This window comes from Canis lupus, chromosome 9 (genome assembly GCF_011100685.1).
Source record: "Canis lupus familiaris isolate Mischka breed German Shepherd chromosome 9, alternate assembly UU_Cfam_GSD_1.0, whole genome shotgun sequence".
NCBI classification, from domain to species: domain Eukaryota; kingdom Metazoa; phylum Chordata; class Mammalia; order Carnivora; family Canidae; genus Canis; species Canis lupus.
The window spans coordinates 19,942,505-19,961,653 of record NC_049230.1 but is presented as its reverse complement, the minus strand read 5'-3'; the positions used below and the strand labels follow the sequence as shown (position 1 = coordinate 19,961,653).

The 19,149-nt window shown below is 44.8% G+C and overlaps 2 protein-coding genes across 4 annotated transcripts; one reads left to right on the top strand and one right to left on the bottom strand.

Moving 5' to 3' along the window:
- Positions 1 to 3,416: 3,416 nt before the first annotated feature.
- Positions 3,417 to 8,997, bottom strand: PTGES3L (prostaglandin E synthase 3 like). Of its 3 annotated transcripts, none has more exons than XM_038547218.1 (7): positions 8,255 to 8,997; positions 7,766 to 7,926; positions 7,592 to 7,658; positions 7,389 to 7,487; positions 5,639 to 5,728; positions 4,586 to 4,639; positions 3,417 to 4,046 (listed from the first exon to the last, which is right to left on the bottom strand). In XM_038547218.1, exons 1-7 carry the CDS (start codon positions 8,285 to 8,287, stop codon positions 4,011 to 4,013), a joined length of 540 nt encoding a protein of 179 aa, XP_038403146.1. In that variant the 5' UTR covers positions 8,288 to 8,997; the 3' UTR covers positions 3,417 to 4,010. The 3 variants fall into 3 exon arrangements, with proteins under 3 accessions (XP_038403146.1, XP_038403148.1, XP_038403147.1); XM_038547220.1 differs by having other exon boundaries at positions 7,766 to 7,901; positions 8,255 to 8,992; XM_038547219.1 differs by having other exon boundaries at positions 7,766 to 7,879; positions 8,255 to 8,992.
- RUNDC1 (RUN domain containing 1) lies at positions 8,762 to 18,285 on the top strand. Its single transcript, XM_038547213.1, has 5 exons — positions 8,762 to 9,285; positions 12,910 to 13,068; positions 14,317 to 14,515; positions 15,502 to 15,621; positions 16,014 to 18,285. The coding sequence occupies exons 1-5, from the start codon at positions 8,788 to 8,790 to the stop codon at positions 16,877 to 16,879; spliced, it is 1,842 nt and encodes a 613-aa protein (XP_038403141.1). The 5' UTR covers positions 8,762 to 8,787; the 3' UTR covers positions 16,880 to 18,285.
- Positions 18,286 to 19,149: the final 864 nt, after the last annotated feature.

Sequence of the window (19,149 nt, the reverse complement as noted above, 5' to 3'; positions counted from 1 at the left end):
AAATTAAAATTAAAAAAATAAATGTCCCTCAATAAGGAATCAGTTAAATTATGGAAAATAGGGACACCTGGGTGGCACAGCAGTTGAGCGCCTGCCTTTGGCTCAGGGTGTGATCCTGGAGTCCGGGATTGAGTCCTGCATCCGGCTCCCTGCGTGGAGCCTGCTTCTCCCTCTGCCTGTGTCTCTGCCTCTCTCTCTGTGTGTCTCATGAATAAATAAATAAATATATTTTTTTAATTATGGAAAATATATTCAATTGAATACCATGTAGCCATGAAAAAGATTTAGACCTGTGTATACTAATTTGGAAAGAACCCCAAGGCAATCCCTGGGTGGCTCAGCAGTTAAGCACCTGCCTTCGGCCCAGGGTGTGATCCTAGAGTCCGGGTTTGAGTCCCGCATCGGGATCCCTGCGTGGAGCCTGGTTCTCCCTCTGCCTGTGTCTCTGCCTCTCTCTCTCTCTGTGCATCTTTCATGAATAAATAAATAAAACCTTTAAAAAAAAAACCCAAGATATATTAAGTAAAAAAAAGCAGGGCTCAAAATGTACATAGTATGATTCCAATTGTGTACACACACTGCATTTGCTTATGTTTATTAAATTTTAATATATACTATATATAAGTAATATACAAAACTATATGTTTGTATATGTATTGTATATTGCTTTACTTTTTTTTTTACAAAAAAAATATTTTAATTGCTTTGTAATTGGCATAATTGGCACAGATGGTACAACTCATTTTTTTTAAGATTTTATTTATTTATTCATGACAGACACAGAGAGAGGCAGAGACACAGCAGAGGGGAGAAGCAGACTCCTTGCAGGGAAACTGATGCGGGACTTGATCCCCGAACCCAGGATCACACCCTGAGCTGAAGACTGAGCCACCAGTTGTCCCTAGATGGTACAATTCAAAGGCACATTTTTATTTAATACACTTTGAAACATCATGTTATAATTCTGATTGAAACAGTAATCATAATGGTTTTAAGTTTTACAAAATTACATGCAGCAGCAGCTGGTTCTGAAAGTTGTTTCATGAAATTAAAGATTGGGGCTTGAATAAAGAAAAACATCTAGAACATAAGGCAGAGTAAAGTCATCTACTATGAATATCTGAGGATTGTGCTTTCTGGTTTTTGAAGATCTTGCTACTTTATTAACAATCAAGAAGTTACAAAATTCTGGCTTATCAATGTAGCAGGGGAAGGGAGGCTATATAGATGTGCCTGGAAAATGTTTGGCAGGGATGGGAACCTCAAAGCCAGACCTCATTGAAACTGTGAACCTGAACTGGCCTTGAAGGAATTTCTGGGGAGCTATGAGATTCATTGGTCTTTGGTAAGAAATCACCATTAAAAGGATTATGGTAGAGAAGAAATCATAGCATTGAATTCTCATCACAGGAGAGCCCAAGGGAGAAAAGCTCAGAGCTTTCACTTTGGTGATTATAGGCATCAGTGGCCACATTTTAACCTGGGGAAGGCATTCATGGGGTGGTTGGTGTTCCTGGGCATGATTCAAAACTAAATTTAGGAACACCTGGGTGGCTCAGTGGTTAAGTGTCTGCCTTTGGCTCAGGTCATGATCCTGGAGTCCTGGGATCGAGTCCCACATCGATGGAGCCTGCTTCTCCCTCTGCCTATGTCTCTGGCCTCTCTCTCTCTCATGTCTCTCATGAATAAATAAACAAAATCTTAAAAAAAAAACAAAAACTAAACTTAATTCCTGGCTACTGATTTGATATCTGTTCTGTGGGAATGTCTGGATTTCTGAAATCCAATCCAAAGCCACTACCTGAAGTGAGCTTCTTATGTCAGACCCTAAGTACAGATGGTTTCTATCAACATATATAGGCATTGGCGTACTCTCTCCAGGTCACAAGGAGCATGGTTGTGCTGTAACACAGGGGATATCAAAATGGAGCGTGTGGTTAGTCTTCCTGGATGGGCCCACCGGCCGTGAGCCACTGCTGGTTCCCTACTGAGCAGATGAAGTAGATCCTGCTTCAACTGCATGTTGGAAGTCCATGGACATGCCCATACTTAGCTCTACCTGCTTAGTAGGGTTCAGCTTTTTACACAGCTCCTCTTGGAGAGATAGTAACACCTGGAAGTCCGCATTTGGTCCTTGACTGAGATCATATCCAAAGCTTCGTATGGTCATCAGCTCCACGAATTCTAAGCTGGGGCACTTGGCATTCATGTGTTCCACTATAGCTACTGTCTCTGAAGGTAGAAGGCCACGTTTACTCTGCTCTCCACTGGTGTTAACCTGGTGTTAACCTGTTAATTTTTTTTCAAGATTTTATTTATTTATTTAAGAGAGAGAAAGAGAGAGCATGAGCGGGAAGGGGGGGCAGAGGGAGAGGAAAAGCAGACTCCCTGCTGAGCAGGGAGCCTGATGTGGGACTCAATCTCAGGACCCTGGGATCATGACCTGAGCCGAAGGCAGACACCTAATGGACTGAGCCACCCAGGCATCCCTGCTTTACATATTAGATAACTATATAATACAATATAATTATATAAGGTATAGGTATTAATGGAATTTATAATGTGTAGAGTGTATATACATATACATAGAAATTTATCAGAGAAACTGTTAACAGTGATTTCCTCTATTGAGGGAATACACATTCTACTTTAAATTTTATACCCTTCGGAGCACCTGGGTGTCTCAATCAGTTGGCCTTCCACTTGGGTCATTATCTTGCAGTCCTGGGACCCAGCCCCACATTGGGCTCCCTGCTCAGCAGGAAGTCTGCTTCTCCCTCTCCCTCTGCCCCTCCACCCCCAATTCATATGCACATGCTCGCTCTCTCTCTCAAATAAATAAAATCTTCCCAAAAAACTTTAATAAATTCTATACTCTTCTATACTATTTTGTTAAACTATGTCTCTATATTACCATTATAACCTTTAAAGTTCAATTATTTAAACAAACCTCAGTATTTTACCATGAGTTCAAGGGCAAAGTCTGGGTATGGCATTTTGTTTAAGGCACTCAAAAAATGTTTATGGATGAATGGGGTAGCTAACAAATAGAAGAGTAAACAGACGAAGGCATTATTAACTAATATAACAATCAGCTTTGAACATATAAAGAAATTTCTGAAGAATGTAGAAAACTGAGGTAGGTTTCTGGCTAGTTCTAGGGATGGCAGTACATACACAGTTCTAGGGGTGGCAATATAGCAAAAGGCTGGTTATGGTCTGAGAAACAGGAGTACTGATATGAATATGGGGAAATCCCCCAGCTTGTTACAAGCCTGCTTCCAACATCTTTCTGCTTCCAATCTCAACAATGAGGACAGGACCTGTGACACCCACCCCTCCCCTTGAGAGGAACAATAGAGGTAGAAAAGGTTTGCCTTCAAGTAGAAGAAGTGCAAGAAGGAAATAAGACAGAAAACAGTTCTTACAGATTTATTATAATCTACCTGCTGCTTCTTTGGCTTTTGCTCTACCACGTACACACACATGCTCAAATACTCAAGAGAGCCCTGATGAGTGGCCTAAACACAAGGATTACAGCCAAATGGGAGAAAGGAAGGAGCCCAAACAGTCTATTCCTCTCCTATCCTGCCATCTGATGCATCTAGGCACCTTCTTCCTCAGGTGCCTAGGAAGAAGAAAAAAAATATGAAGAGGATCCTTAAAAAGAGCTTCAAAAAAGGGATACCTGGTTGGCTTAGTGGGTTAAGCAATTGACTCTTGATCATGATCTCAGCAGGGTCCTGAGACTGAGCCCATGTCAGGCTTCACGCTCAGCAGGGAGCCTGCTTTAGGATTCTCTTTTCCTCTTCCTCTGCTCCTCCCCCTGCTCACATGTGTGTGTACACACACTCTCTCTCAAATAAACTTTTTAAAAAAGAAAGAGCTTCTAGGAAAGTTCAGAGATCCCAGATCCCCACAGCTGAAGAGCTGGCAAAGACCCTGGCCCTAGCTTTTTGGAGCTACTGGATGATGCCCCAACTTCTTCCCCAGCTCTGCTGTCACAGAAGTTAATTACTTGTTGCGTCAGCGCTGTCAGAATCATCCTAGGGAAAAGAAAAAAATGACAATAGCACCTGTAGAATCTACAAACAGTAAACATTTGTGTTCACAAACTCTTCTCACTCCTTCCTGCTCTTCAAGTTTTCTTTTGTGATTTTCCAAATCACACAACTTCCTGGTAGGCTAATACGGAAGGATTTATACTTTGGAAAATAAAATCAACTCCTGGTGCTCAATAAACAATCCTGTGTTGAGCATCATTTGGTTTCAGAATTTCAATTCATGCTGCTGTTCATTACAGCTGTAAAGACAGTCAACAGGGCCAGGTCAGCTCCAAGATAGAGAAGGAGAGGGGAAATGGAGGGAGGAGGGTCTTGCTGGAGTTTTCTACAGCCTGCAGAAGAACATTCAGCTTCCTATGTCAAATTCAAATTTGACATGCACTGAGAAGTACTACTGTGTGCTAGGGACCACAGTAAGAGCTTTCTAGTCTCTTATTTTTTTAGGGCTAAAAGGAAACTGAAGGGCTGAAGGGCAGACTTTTTTTTTTTTTTTTTTTTCTCGAAGGGCAGACTTTACTTACATCCAGGTCATCCATGCCAGGGGGAGGTCTCTTGGTGCTAACCTTCTTCAAAAGCTAGTGGAAAGAGAAAAGTAATTACAAGAGAGAAGGGCCAGGGGAGAGCAACCTCTATATTGATGGACCACAGGAAAATGGTCCCAGCCCAATAATTGCCCTATCTTTACAGCCCCTCACACATCACTGGAACGAATTGGAGAAAATAAATTGATCCCCTTTTCATTTATTTTTACTTTTATTTTTATTTCTTTTAAGATTTTATTAAGTAACACCTGACATGGGGCTTGAACTAACAGTCTTTTTTTTTTAATAAGTATTTTTTTAATTTATTTATTCAGAGAGAGAGAGAGACTGAGAGGCAGAGACACAGGCAGAGGGAGAAGCGGGCTCCATGCAGGGAGCCTGACCCTGGGTCTCCAGGATCAGACCCCAGGCTGCCTGCGGCGGCGTTAAACCGCTGCGCCACCGGGGGTGCCCTCGAACTAACAGTCTTGAGATCAAGAGTCCCATGCTCTACCAACAGAACCAGACAGGTGCCCCAATCGCCTTTTTAAAAGGAAATTGACACACAATGGAGCATCCTTCCTTACTAATCCAGGTTAGGGTCTGTTGGTGTTTTTGCAACTTGAATAATTAGTAGCTAAAATTCTAAAACCAAATAATGTATGGTAGGGTGCAACTTAATGGGATCTAGTAATTTGTTTTATGATGTGAATTTTTATAATGCTTCATTTGAGCTTCGGTGAACTTGTGTGGCTCAGGAAAAACATACACACACATAGAAAACAGAAGAAAGAACAAGAATTACAGAAGAGTTGGGAAAGGTTTTGCCAAACTTTCTCAGAATTCTGTTAACTTAGTGAGTAAAGGCATATATATGGCTTCACTAGTGTTCATTTCTCTTGTCCCACTAAATAAACGTTGCACAAAACATGTAAAGAATATGAGCACCAATGAGGGGCGCTCATATATGTCTGTCTAGCCCTGATGACAGTCTTCCAGAGAATGTGTGGAGGGAGACACAACAATGGGCAGGAGGGCAGAAAATGGTGTTACCTCTGCGTAATGTTCCACCTGAGCCAGCTCCACTTCTTCATCCCCTTCCCAGTCCCTCCAGTTATCAAAGTCCACAGATAACCACACCGGCTGCAGGAGGAAATCATAGAGCATTACAGGGCAGGAAGCACAGAAGTGCCAGAAGAGCATGGCCATGTGCACAGAGGTATGCTTGGGGAAAAGAAGGTCAGTGAGAGCACAGTCTTTCCAACAGCACCTCTTTGACTAATTCCTCTCCAGGCTGTTATCATCACCCTCCACAAAGATTTGTCAGGAACCTACTAAGTGCCAAGCACAATGCCAGGCATCATAGGGTCTAGAAAAGCATAGAAATTTGGCCCTCCAGAAGCCAACCAACTAGACATAATACACCTAGAAAGACGTCATAAAGCATCATGGGAGTCAACCAAGCAAGATAGACAAGCTGCATTCCCTGGAGTCGAGAGAAAACCCTTGGAGGCCCATGTTCCAAGTTCCCACACTTAGGGAAAGAAGTCATTCACTCATTTATTTAACAGCCATTTATGGAACATATCCTATGGGCCAGACTCTGAGCTTGGCATTGGAATTACTAAAATGTTTGATATATAGTCCCAGCCATCATGAAGCAAGTTGGAAGGGAAAACTAAATAAATCATTATAATACAATGTGGAAAGTGTGGTAATGGCTTACACAGGGGATACTATGGAAATCCAGAAGGGAGCTATAGGAACCTATGCTTCTTAGAGTAGCAGAGACTTCACGGATGAGCAAGGGTTAGGTGGGCACTGGTAGTGATGATGGAGGCTTTCCAGGAAGAAGGCCCAGCTTGAGCAAAGGTAAATTAGTGAGAAATAGACTGGTGTGTGCCAAAGAGCTGCAGGCCATTTGCTGTGGCTGGAATGTGAAGTTTAAGGTAGAGAGACTAATGGGATATAATGTTACAGAAGGAACGAATAGCCAGGTCATGAGCTTTTATGTCATGCTATGGTGCTTGGATTCACTTCCAAAGGGCAGGAAGTGACAAACTCAAATGCCTGAAAGAGTTAGGGAACTAATAAAAGGGATTAAAGTGTGGTGTGCACACAGCTCTATCTAAAGCTCCAGCTCTAGGCATTTGGGAATTTGTTTTCTTAATAAATAATTGAAACTATTTATCGAGTCCTACATCAGGCTCCCCACAGGAAGCCTGCTTCTCCCTCTGCCTATGTCTCTGCCTCTCTCTGTGTGTCTCTCATGAATAAACAAATAAAATCTTTAAAAATATATTTTATTTATCAATTTGAGAGACAGAGAGAGATATCAAGAGAGAATACAAAAGGGGGAGGAGAGGGAGAAGCAGGCTCCCTGCACAGGGTTCCATCCAAGGACCCTGGGATCATGACTTGAGCCAAAGGAAGATGTTTAACCAACTGAGCCACCCAGGCACCCCCCCAATTTTCAACTTTTAGCCAGGAAGAAGCCACTGGAGGGTCTTAGGTGGAAGAGTAACAGGATCAGATGTGTGTTTTAGATAGACCATGCTGGGAGCATTGCAAAGGATGCACTGAGGGTAGGGCTACAAATATGCAATAAACCTCATCCAGTGATGGATAAGGCCTGAAGTAGGAAAAGATGAAATAATAGATTCAAGAATATTTAGTAAGTCAAATAGGACTTTGTGAATGATTGAACGTTGGTGGGAAAGGAGCCAAGGGTGATTCCCAGACCTATGTCTCCAGGTGCATAGGTAGCACAGGAGAAAGAATAGGTCATTCCCCAAACACCTACCTTGATATCTTCTTTGGTGAGTCGGGGCCAGGCCACCTTCTCCTTCCATTTCCTCACAAAGCAAGTAATGGAGCGACCAGAGCGCTTATCCTGGGAGTCCTGCCAGAGAGAGAGCCTCATTCTTAGGATGTGAGGTTTAGAATGAATCTCCAATTTTCCAGGCAGCCTTTTATTCAGACCTTGATGTCGCACCCCACAGTTACCTTGGAGTTCACCTTGGCATAGAATTCAATCTCGTTGTACAACTCCACTCCATCGGCATTCTTGCAGCTGAGGAGACAATGGAGCTGAGGCGATCAATGCAGGAGGCTGAGCATAGGGGAATCAGAAGGGAAAGGCTTCTGGAAACCAGGAGCTCCAGAGAGGTGGGCCATTACCTGAACACAATACGGTGGTCTTCAATGAGCACATGGACGTCGGTGCTGTCCTCAACACAAAACTCCATGAACACATACTTGGGCCGGTCGTACCACAGCGTCCGGGCATGCTGCCTGCAGAGGAGTTGCGGTGGGGCTTCATAGGGGTGGGAGAGGGGAGACTGAGGGCATTTGGGAAAGGTGGAAGGAGGGGAAAATTTAGGGACGTTTTATGGTAATGGGCTCTGTCAAAGTGGAGCTAAATAAGAAGGGGATGAAAGGTGAGTGATGGGAGTGGGGGTGGGGTGGGGGGGTGAGGCTGGGAAGAATAGAGTGTCAAGAGTTGAGAGGCGGGGAGTTATGGAGAACATTCAGGTCACACTTTCCTCACCACCCCAAAGTTAGAGAGACCTGGAATCTGGAGTTTCCATGGGACCTCACAGGACCCAAAGCGCCCAGAAAATGTGGGACAAGCAATATCCAAGGAACAGGGCAACCGGAAACACTCACCTTGCCATGGCGGCTCCCGCTACCCGGTGGCATTTGGAGTCCTGAGGCAGGGACTGCTATCTTTAGATCCTGGGGACGCCCCCAGCAGCTGCCTCTCCTTATATGGTGGGGAAGGCTTTAGAAGAAGGGGGAACGTGGCCCTTCGGCCAAGGGATCTGCACTCCGGAGAAACAGGGGAAGAGCATAATCCCGGCAGCCCTTCATATCTCAGGGTCTCCAGAAACGTACAGATTAGGAACAGACGACCCACCCGCGGGGAGCCAGGACAAGGGCCACACTAGACGCACACCGAAGGTCTTGTCCCGGCTTCATTCATCCGTTTCCCCAACGCTTAGTGCATCCAGTGTCTGATTCACAATAGGCGCTCAATAAAAAATTATTGGCCCGATTTTATTTGGGAAGGCCCGCCTCTGGTGACCGCGAACCATCTGACGTGTAGCCCCGCCCACCCGCCCCTTCGGGTTTCCCGGACAGCGCGCCGTTGCCATGGCAGCGAGGGGGCGCGGCTGACGTGCGGCGGTGTTTCCGGGAAGATGGCGGCTGTCGAAGCGTCTGCTGAGCCGGTAAAGGTGGTGGCAGCCGTCGGTCCAGAGGCGAAGGACGAGGACGAAGAGGAAGAGGAGTCGCTGCCACCGTGCGAGGCAGTGCGCTGGGCCCCGGTGGGGGCAGTGGCGGAGGCCGGGCCTGGGACGGCCGCGTTCTCGGAAGAGGCTGCGGCGGAGGAGCCCGGCGCGGCCCCTGGCTCCCCTCCGGACTCGCCCGGCCGCACGCTGCGGCGGCTGCGGGCAGAGCGGCGGCGTCTGGACTCGGCGCTGCTCGCGCTGTCCTCGCACTTCGCGCAAGTGCAGTTCCGCCTGCGCCAGGTGGTGCGCGGGGCGCCCGCGGAGCAGCAGCGCCTCCTGCGCGAGCTCGAGGACTTCGCGTTCCGCGGCTGCCCGCACGTCCTGGGTTACGGGGGGCCCGAGGACCCCGCCAGCGACGATGGCGATGGGCTGCCAGGGGACCGGCCACGATTGCGGAGCGAGAACCAGGTAGCAGCCGGGCCCCGAGGGACGTGGGAATAGGGGGTTAGGTGGGTGGCAGTGCTGAGGGGGCGGAGGTAGCAGTGGCGTTTAGCCGGCGGGTCTCGGTGAGAACTACGCGCGTCCCAGACGTGGTGGTGAGACAGGTGTGCGAGGCTTGCTGCAGGGAAGGCGGACAGGCCTGGGAACCTGATGCTGAGGGGTGTCCACCTAAGGTGTGGAAAGACGTACAAGTCTGGTGACGTGCGGGACGGAAGAAGAGTGGTGAGCAGAGTGTTCAGAGGGCAACAGCAACCAACCGAAGCAGTGCTGCTCCCGCTCACCTTGCCATTGCTTCATAATGTACCTATGGCCTGAGCACATTTGCCGATAGAGTACCCCGACCTGAGGTTGAGAACATTGGCTGATGAAGGGCAAGTGAACTGGAATCCATGGAAATTTAGATGTACTGCCTGTTCCTGTTTCCTGGGAATTGGGAAAATGTCTTTAGTATTTGGACTTTTGTGTGGATGGGAGCTTCCGTGAACAGCAGGATCACTTAGTAATTAAAAGAAACACGACTCTTGGTTATATGCATTTCCTTACGCTGGTTTTTTTTTTTTTTTTTTTTTTTTTTTTTTTGCATTTCCTCACGCTGGTATTTTAAACTCCCTTGCCCATCCTGCCTAATAACTAGGTAATTATAAATGATTATAATATTATAATATTTATAATTATAAATTATAATTCCCTTTGCTAACTGTGACAAGATCCTCCACTGAGTAATGAGAGTCAGTATGCCATGCCAAGGGAATATTTCCTTACAGTCTTTGAATCTCTGGAAGTGCACAGTCGCAGATAGCTTGTTGGAGGTATTGAAGAGACTTGTTGTCTTCTCCATCTTTTCATTCGTCAAGTTATAACCCATTTGTGCCTTTCTTCCCAATGAAATTTTAACCAAGAAGACTTATCAGTAGCAGATATTGGCTTATTTTAATCTGAAATGTTTCCAGTGCAGTCTTGTGTTTACTGTTCCACCCTTCTCTCCACATGCCCACAGCTCCTTACACAAGGAGCAGCCACCTTAAATTGCCAGACTCTTAAGGAATAGAAAGCATAGAAAGAATTCCTGTGGCCAGGGTCCTCCTCTTCAGGAGTGAGGAGCATCAACGTTTCTTTGTGAATGTGGTGCTCTTTGGTTATTCATTTTCACTTTTGGAAACAGTACAACTTAAAAAAAAAAAAGAAAGAAAGAAAGAAAGTGATAGAGATGCCTGGGTGGCTCAGTGGTTGAGATCTGCCTTTGGTCCAGGGCGTGATCCTGGAATCCGGGATCCAGTCCCACATCAGGCTCCCTGCAGGGAGCCTACTTTTCCCTCTGCCTGTGTCTCTACCTTTCTCTGTGTCTCTCATGAATAAATAAATAAAATCTTTAAAAAAAAAAAGTGATAGCACCACTTTGGTACTACCTGATCAGGTGTCAGGCACACAAAATTACATAAAATACTTAAGTGGGGGCAGCCCGGTAGCTCAGGGGTTTAACGCCGCCTTCAGCCCAGGGCATGATCCTGGAGACCAGGAATCGAGTCCCACGTCGGGCTCCCTGCATGGAGCCTGGTTCTCCCCCTGCCTGTGTCTCTGCATCTCTCTCTCTCTCTGTGTGTGTCTCTCATGAATAAATAAATAAAATCTTAAAAAAAAAATACTTAAGTGGGGGGACATGTTTGAGCCAAATGCTTTTACTTCTTATTAGTCCTAGTTTTTTTTAAAAGCAGTATTTATCTCACTGCATACTGGCCATGATTTCCATTATTCATTGCCTGAAACCGGAGCTCATTGTCTCCTGTTACCCTCATTTACCCCCATTCCAGTAAATAGCACACTGTAACCTCCATGGCAAATGACAGAGTTTGGCAGACATACTCGTGAAAACAGAATCGGAATTCATACCCTGTTTTTTTTTTTTTCTTCTTCTTCTTTCTTGGCTTCACAAAGTTGGGATACAATGAAAACAAAAACAGACTTTCCCTGTTCTTTCTCCTTGATCTGGCTAGACCATGTCATCCAGTCAGAACTCATTATTTGGAATGTGTTGTTCTGTGCTTGTTTTAGTTCAGTAGCATGTAGCAGATGTGTATTGAGAGCTTACCCTGTGCCAGACATGGTGCTAGGCATTGAGGGTGCAAAGTCAAGGCCTTTGCTCTAAAGGAATTCATAGCCTGGGGGACAGAATCCTCAACGAAGTATTACAAAGTGACTTGAGTAGGATGCCTGGATGGCTCAGCTGTAGAGCGTCTGCCTTTGGCTCAGGGCGTGATCCCGTGGATCCTGGGATGAGTCCCACATTGGGCTCCCCAGAGGGAGCCTACTTCTCCCTCTCCCTCTGCCTGTATCTCTGCGCTCCCCCTCTCTGTGTCTCTCATGAATAAATAAATAAAACCTTAAAAAAAAAAAAAACACGAGGAGACACAAGCTAGAGAAGAAGTGTGAACAGAACACAGAGCGAGAAGTGGTCAGCCTTGCCTAGGGAGATCTAGGAAACCTGAAGGATAGCTAGGCACTCCCATGGTGGGGTGAGGAATAGGATTCTAAGAAACCATGACACTCAGAAAGGTATATCCTGAGGAAGTACCCTGAGAAAAGGCTTGCTTTCATATTGAATAGAGCTAAAGTAGGAAGATTGCTTTTTTAAAAATAGTTTGAACAAAAAAAGTAAATTTGTTCTTTTGCATTTGTTCTCTCATCTTCTGGAGGGCTTGGTAAGTACTATTTGAAGGTTAAATTTAATATCTTATAGACTGCTGGTTTAAAATGCAACCTTACACCCGCATGTGACTTGCTAGTTTTGCTTTGTTTTGTTTTTGATGCCCAAAGTTAAGGAAGAACTAGTATTTGAGAATGTACTAGCAAGATTACCACCCTGAAGGGTTTTTAATCATTTAAATGCAGGAACTACCCAGCAGCCAACAGTGGAGAAAGGACTCACTGGTAGGGAAACTTACCAGACCTTTTCTTTTTTTTCTTTTATTTTTTTAACATGGTTACCTTCCCACTCCTATTCCTTGGCTTTGGGATTTTGTTGTTGTTTTTTTTTTTTTTTTTTTTTTTTTTTTCACTGCTCCAGGCACCTGCTTTAATTCTTTTGATTTTACAGAAGTCTATAATACATTGGAGGGGTTTTGAACCTTAAGAAAACCGGTTATGAGTTATAAATCCTTTCTCTACACCCTTATCTCTAGATTCTCTTGCAAATTTTGGCTGCAGAAAGTATTCAGGAGTTGATCTGTGGTAATTGGCTGTGGAGGATGGCATGTTTAGTTCCTGGGAGGCTGTCTTGGCTAAGATAAGTTGTCTTAATCCTGACTAGACCTTTTGGGCAGGGGGGTAGAAAAGCTGTCTTAACAAAAGGCTTCATTATATTCATACTCTACTTCCCATGAAGGACAAGTATCTTCTTAAAACTTATTTAGTAAGTTGCCTTGGATGAAATCTTTATTCTCATTTTGAATCTATCTTATGAGTACTGTATGTCATTGGGATTATTTGGAAACATTATATGTTTCACTAGTCATTATTATAAGCTTGAGAGGATTCTTAATGTGCCCCGGTTTTTCCTTTTCCTATGAAATAGACCTAAGTATTTTCTTGTTTTAGAGTGAGCAGGAAAAACGAGAACGTCTGGAAACCCAGAGGGAAAAGCAGAAGGAACTTATACTACAGCTCAAAACCCAGCTAGATGACCTGGAAACGTTTGCTTATCAAGAGGGCAACTATGACTCCCTGCCACAGTCCGTGGTCTTGGAAAGACAGCGGGTGAGCAGACACTACAGGCGCCCCCACCACTAACCTAAGGTTATGTTGTCCTTTCTGGCATTCACGGGATGTTCTTTTTTAGCTTGTTCACCCTTGGCCTTAATGAGAATCCCTTTGCTGGCGCAAATCAAAGAGAAGTGGGACATGTCTTGATTCACACATGGAAACACAAGTTCCAAAGCCTTATAATATGATAATTGAGCTCTTTCTTTTGGGTGGTTATTAGTAAGAATAGTAATATATAATAATGACAATAATAATTTTTCATTTGATTGTTAAAACAGTTCCACTTGGGCACATCCTACAATGTAAATTAGCTTTTTTCCCCACCACTGGTTGATAACTATTCCAGGAATCCAGACTGTCTTTAATGCCCTATTTATTTAAGCAACACCTGGGTAGACAGGTAAGTCTGCTGGTAGAGTACAGCTACAGTCTCCCCTACAAACATGTTTGTCTCACTGTGATGTGGCTGTTTCTCTGGCTGAGCTGGAGTTAAATTATCTGGATTTCAAACTGTTCCAATACTGTCACCGGGATATTTTGGCTATAAGACACTGATGTTTAGCAGAGATTTTTATTTGGTTGCGTAGAGTAGGGCAGGAAGGGTGGAGGAGGACTAGAAACGAAAGGAAATCAGTATTCATTCTCTTGGAGGCCCTGGGAGAAGCTGTGAGCCTTTTTGGATCATCAGCCACTTTGGTTTATTCACACTGTTGTTCTCCTGAAAGTTACTTGGCCTGGTAGAAAATTTGCAGTGAGAGGAGCCATTTCTGTCTGAGAGGAACCAAGGGTCCTTGTTACTATAGGAGAAGTAGTCTGTACTCTCACCTTGATCAGCAGTTACATCATTTTCTCACACATTTAGGAGTTCTATCTTTGATTTCCATTTAAAGGTAGGGAGCATTTTTCTCTTGCAAATATTCTCCTTCTTCCTAACCGTCTCCCTGAAAATTCCAATGGGGGGATCCCTGGGTGGCTCAGTGGTTTAGCGCCTGCCTCTGGCCCAGGGCGTGATCCTGGAGTCCCCGGATCCAGTCCCACGTCGGGCTCCCCGCATGGAGCCTGCTTCTCCCTCTGCCTGTGTCTCTGCCTCTCTCGCTCTCTGTGTCTCTCATGAATAAATAAATAAATAAATAAATAAATAAATAAATAAATAAATAAATAAATAAATAAATAAAATCTTAAAAAAAAAAGTGAAAATTGCGATGGGAATTTCCAAATGCTCATTACTTGTTGTCTTGATAGGTAATCATAGATGAATTAATAAAGAAATTGGACATGAATTTGAATGAAGACATCAGTTCATTGTCCACCGAGGAGCTCCGGCAGCGTGTGGATGCAGCTGTGGCTCAGATTGTCAACCCAGCCCGAGTGAAAGAACAATTGGTTGAGCAGTTGAAAACTCAGATCCGAGACCTCGAAATGTTCATCAACTTCATCCAAGGTCAGAGGAGGGGATGGGAAGAGAAGGTGGACAGATGCCCTAATAATTATATGTAATCCAAGTACTGATACCTAAAGGTGCCAGTTCTTGATGAACTACATAGGCGGTTTGATCACTCAGTAAAGGAGGCAGCATGGTAGAATGGAAAGAAAAGAGATTTTATTTTATTTTTTTTAAGATTTTATTTTGGGGACATCTGGGTGTCTCAGTTGGTTACACATCTGCCTTCAGCTCAGGTCATGTTCCTAAGACCCTGGGATCAATTCCCACATCAGGCTCCCTGCTCAGGTGGGAGCCACCTTCTCCCTCTCCTCTTCCTCCCTTCTCGTGCTGCGCCCACACACACACACACACACACACACATACACGCTCTCTCTCTCTCTCTCTCTCTCTCTCAAAAATAAATAGGGCAGCCCGCGTGGCTCATTGGTTTAGCACCGCCTTCAGCCCAGGGCATGATCCTGGAGTCCCGGAATCGAGTCCCATGTCGGGCTCCCTGCATGGAACCTGCTTCTCCCTCTGCCTGTGTCTCTGTGCCCCTCTCTCTCTCTCTCTCTCTCTCTCTGTCTCATGAATAAATAAAAATAAAATCTTAAAAAAAAAAACGAAAATAAATAAATTATTTTATAAATAAATAAAGATTTTACTTTTAAGTAATCTCTACACCCAGCGTGGGGCTTGAACTCATAATTCCAAGATCAAGAGTTACATTCTCTTCCAACTGAGCCAGCCAGGCACCCCAAGAACCAAATAGTTCAAATCCCAGCTCTGCCACTTCCTGGCCTCGGGTCCTTGAGTAGATTCCTAACTTCTTTAACCCCACTGTCCTCACCCATGAAAGGATGATTCATGCTTCCATCATTCAGCAAATATTTATTGAGCTAGTAAATGTTCCATACAAATAAGATGGTATTTATAAAAGTCTTATCATGTGGTAGGCACTAGGAAATACTCTTTTTCCTGTTCTTTGTAACTTCTGATTGCAGATGAAGTGGGAAGCCCGTTGCAGGCCGACAGTGCACACTGTGAGTGCAAGGCCAGTGGGAAGACAGGAAGTGGCTCCACTAGAACTGGCAGCAGTAGACTGCCTCCAGGAAACAGTAAAAGTAAGTACAGCTTCTAGAATGGGGGAATCTAGAGAGAGAAGCACTAGATTAGTGGTTTGCCTTGGGCTTAAGGGGTTGGAGAGAGTGGAAATGGGAAATGGTAGCAGTACAGGGTTTCTTTTGGGGATGGTGGGTACACAACTCTAAGTCTACTAAAAGTCACTGATTTATATACTTTAATGGGTTAATTGTATGGTATGTGATTTAGATCTCAATAGAGCTATAATTAAAACAGTTAAGTCCAGTAACATCCTAGGTGGCGTGGCTCTTGGCTTCATGTGGGACCCATACTGTAACTCAGAAGCAAGACTAGAACTCAGCTCATAACTTGTTGAATGTACCTCTGTGCACATTATGGCCCCAACTAATGAGTCATTGCATTTTCTAAACAGCAAAGGCAGAAGATGTGAAGAAGGTTCAGGAGACAGGGCTGCAACTCATGCGGCGTGCTCTGGCAGTGCTCCAGATCTTTGCTGTTAGCCAGTTTGGTTGCGCCACGGGCCAGATCCCACAAACCCTGTGGCAGAGGGGCCAGGCTGACAGGGACTACTCCCCCTTACTGAAGAGGCTGGAGGTATCAGTAGACAGAGTGAAGCAGCTAGCCTTGAGGCACCAGCCACACGACCACGTAATCACCTCTGCCAACCTCCAGGACCTCTCTCTGGGAGGCAAGGATGAGCTGACCATGGCTGTGCGGAAGGAGCTGACAGTGGCTGTAAGGGACCTGCTGGCCCATGGGCTCTACGCCTCCTCACCGGGGATGAGCCTTGTCATGGCCCCCATTGCTTGTCTGCTGCCAGCCTTCTCCTCGGCCCCCGAGGCCATGCACCCATGGGAGCTCTTTGTAAAGTACTACCATGCTAAGAACGGCCGAGCTTATGTGGAATCCCCAGCCCGGAAGTTGTCCCAGTCATTTGCCCTGCCAGTTATGGGAGGCACCGTTGTGACCCCCAAGCAGAGCCTACTGACAGCCATCCATGTGGTGCTAACAGAGCACGACCCTTTTAAACGCAGTGCAGACTCAGAGTTGAAGGCCTTGGTGTGCATGGCACTGAATGAGCAGCGTCTTGTGTCCTGGGTGAACCTAATCTGCAAGTCAGGATCACTCATCGAGCCCCACTACCAGCCCTGGAGCTACATGGCACACACAGGCTTCGAGAGCGCCCTCAACCTGCTCAGTCGCCTCAGTAGCCTCAAGTTCAGCCTCCCTGTGGATCTGGCTGTGCGCCAGCTCAAGAACATCAAAGATGCCTTTTGATGAGACTGTCCTGGCCCTACACCAGCACCTTCTTCAGTAGAGTAGGGGTAGATGGTTAGTCTTCTAGGATAGGAACAAAGAGTAGGAGGAGGGGTTAAAGACAATTTCCCTAGCCAAATGACTACAAAGTTTGTTTTCCCCATCAACTGAGCATCTCAGAGATGCTGGAGACCCTCTTGTTCAAAGGTTCCACCCTGGTGTATAACACATGGGCACATATATTTGAACTTAGGTAAATAAAATAAATCAACTATGGCATACAGTTAATGGACCACCTTGTTGTGCCACATCTGCTTTTTACAAAACCCAGGTTTCTCTAACCATTCTCTTTATGGTGATGAGTGACAACATAAGTGAATTGTTGGTCCCAGAAGACATTCAACTCAAGGCTCCTGTCAGTCAAGCTGAGAGCCCTATTCCTTCACTTGGAGCAGGTTTGAGAGTCATAAGGCCAGAATTTAAATTCCTTTATGAATACTAATGCCCCTTTCTTCCTGACCCTGAGGTAAGGAGAGGGTGTATATGTTCCATAGTTGCCTCTAAAACTAGAAATGGGGATATCTGAGAACAGCATTTCTGAGGAAGTTCACAAGTTGATTTTGATGTGAGCCCTTTTTTGTGGGTAAGAACTGAAATCTGTTCCTGACAAGGTGATCCTCTTCACAGCACCGACAATGATCTTTGGGTTTAGAGCTGGTTATTTATGAGTAATGACAGCCATTATTCTGGTACCACGTCCTCTGGCATATACCCTTTCCCATGCACACTTCCCACCAAGGCGCTGACACGATCTTATTGGAAGTAAATAGGCTAGAGGTATACTCCTCAAGAGATTCCTTGCCACCCAAGTCAAGTGTGAATGGGAATACACTTTAATGATCAGCAGCAACTCCTCCCAGGGTTGTGATTCCACTTGGCCTGGAGGATGGATGATGGAGGAGGTCTGATCACACAGTAGGTATTACAGCGGGGGTAGAACAATAGCAGATCACTGTCAACATACAAGGGACTGAACACTTCCTTTCAAAACTGACTCTAGAGTGATCCTATTTGGTCTTCAGTATTTTAGCCTTTTTAGTTCATATTTATCAGCTTGCATATTGCTCCAGGACTGACCAAAGATGGCCAAAGTGTATCACTTTCTGGAAAACCAAATGGGATCTCAATACTACTGATTCAGCATTGTTTCATGTATTAATTGCCAGCTGCACTTTGTGTCTGCACTATTACGTAGTGCATTTTAACTTAATTTTTTTCAGCAACATGTTATTTAAGGTGTATAATTGATAATTCATTAGAATTAGTCCCTCCCGCTGTGTGAAACAGGATAAATATAAAATGTGGAAAATGATATATCTGTGGTTGCTAATAAAATCATAGTATTTTATGTAGCTTCTCAACAAAGACTTTAGAGACTCTTGGCTTTCATTTATAAGTCTGTCTGCATTTTTAGCCCATCTTATCCAGATCAATATTTCCTTGAGTGATGTCTGGCACTTGGCCTTTCTGCCTCTTTGGCCCTCTACCCTGGATCAGCTCAGCTTTGGTGGTGTTTTCTTTCCCCCGGACATTATCCTCCCATCTTACCCAGGCCTATGGTCTCATGCCCACAGCACATCTCCCCATACATGTCATTTTTGGAGCTTGCATTTTTACTTTTAAATATTTATTTATTAGAGAGTGAGACAGTGTGCCAGGGTGGGGTGCAAAGGGAGAGGGAAAGAGAGTCTCAAGCAGACTCCACACAGCACAGAGCCTGACCTGGAGTTCAATCTCAGGACCCCAAGATCATGACCCAAGCTGAAACCAAGAGTCAGACACCCAACCAACTGCACCACTCAGGCGCCCCTGGAGCTGGCAGTTTTAAGTCCAGATATCATTTAGGGTGGATGATAACTGCCATAGTTCTATAGCACAGCCCTGGATCACCCCAGTAATACCTTTTTCTAATCCTCCGACTAATTTGTATCAAGGTTTTGTGCTAGCATCATGGGAAGCATTTTTAAGTTATACTAATTTATTTTTTTAAGATTTTATTCATGAGAAACAGAGGCAGAGACATAGAGGGAGAAGCAGGCTCCCTGCAGGGAGCCCAATTCAAGACTCTATCCTAGATCCCAGAATCACGACCTGAGCCAAAGGCAGACTCAAATGCCGAGCCACCCAGGCATCCCAAGTCATCCTAATTTAATTCTCACTACATATAAGGGCAATATTCTTCCGATTATATAGCTGAGTAAACTGAAGTTAAACATTTTGTTCGGATTTAT

What these genes read in the sequence shown, in the direction of transcription:
- PTGES3L (XM_038547218.1), bottom strand. Translation starts at nt 8,287, where the DNA reads ATGCCACCGGGTAGCGGGAGCCGCCATGGCAAG. An exon ending in GCGGGAGCCGCCATGGCAAG is followed by an intron (nt 7,927 to 8,254) that starts GTGAGTGTTTCC and finishes AAATGCCCTCAG; the next exon opens with TCTCCCCTCTCCCACCCCTA. An exon ending in TCACCAAAGAAGATATCAAG is followed by an intron (nt 5,729 to 7,388) that starts GTAGGTGTTTGG and finishes TTCCTCCTGCAG; the next exon opens with CCGGTGTGGTTATCTGTGGA.
- RUNDC1 (XM_038547213.1), top strand. Translation starts at nt 8,788, where the DNA reads ATGGCGGCTGTCGAAGCGTCTGCTGAGCCGGTAAAGGTGGTGGCAGCC. An exon ending in TGGTCTTGGAAAGACAGCGG is followed by an intron (nt 13,069 to 14,316) that starts GTGAGCAGACAC and finishes TTGTCTTGATAG; the next exon opens with GTAATCATAGATGAATTAAT. An exon ending in GCCTCCAGGAAACAGTAAAA is followed by an intron (nt 15,622 to 16,013) that starts GTAAGTACAGCT and finishes TTTTCTAAACAG; the next exon opens with CAAAGGCAGAAGATGTGAAG.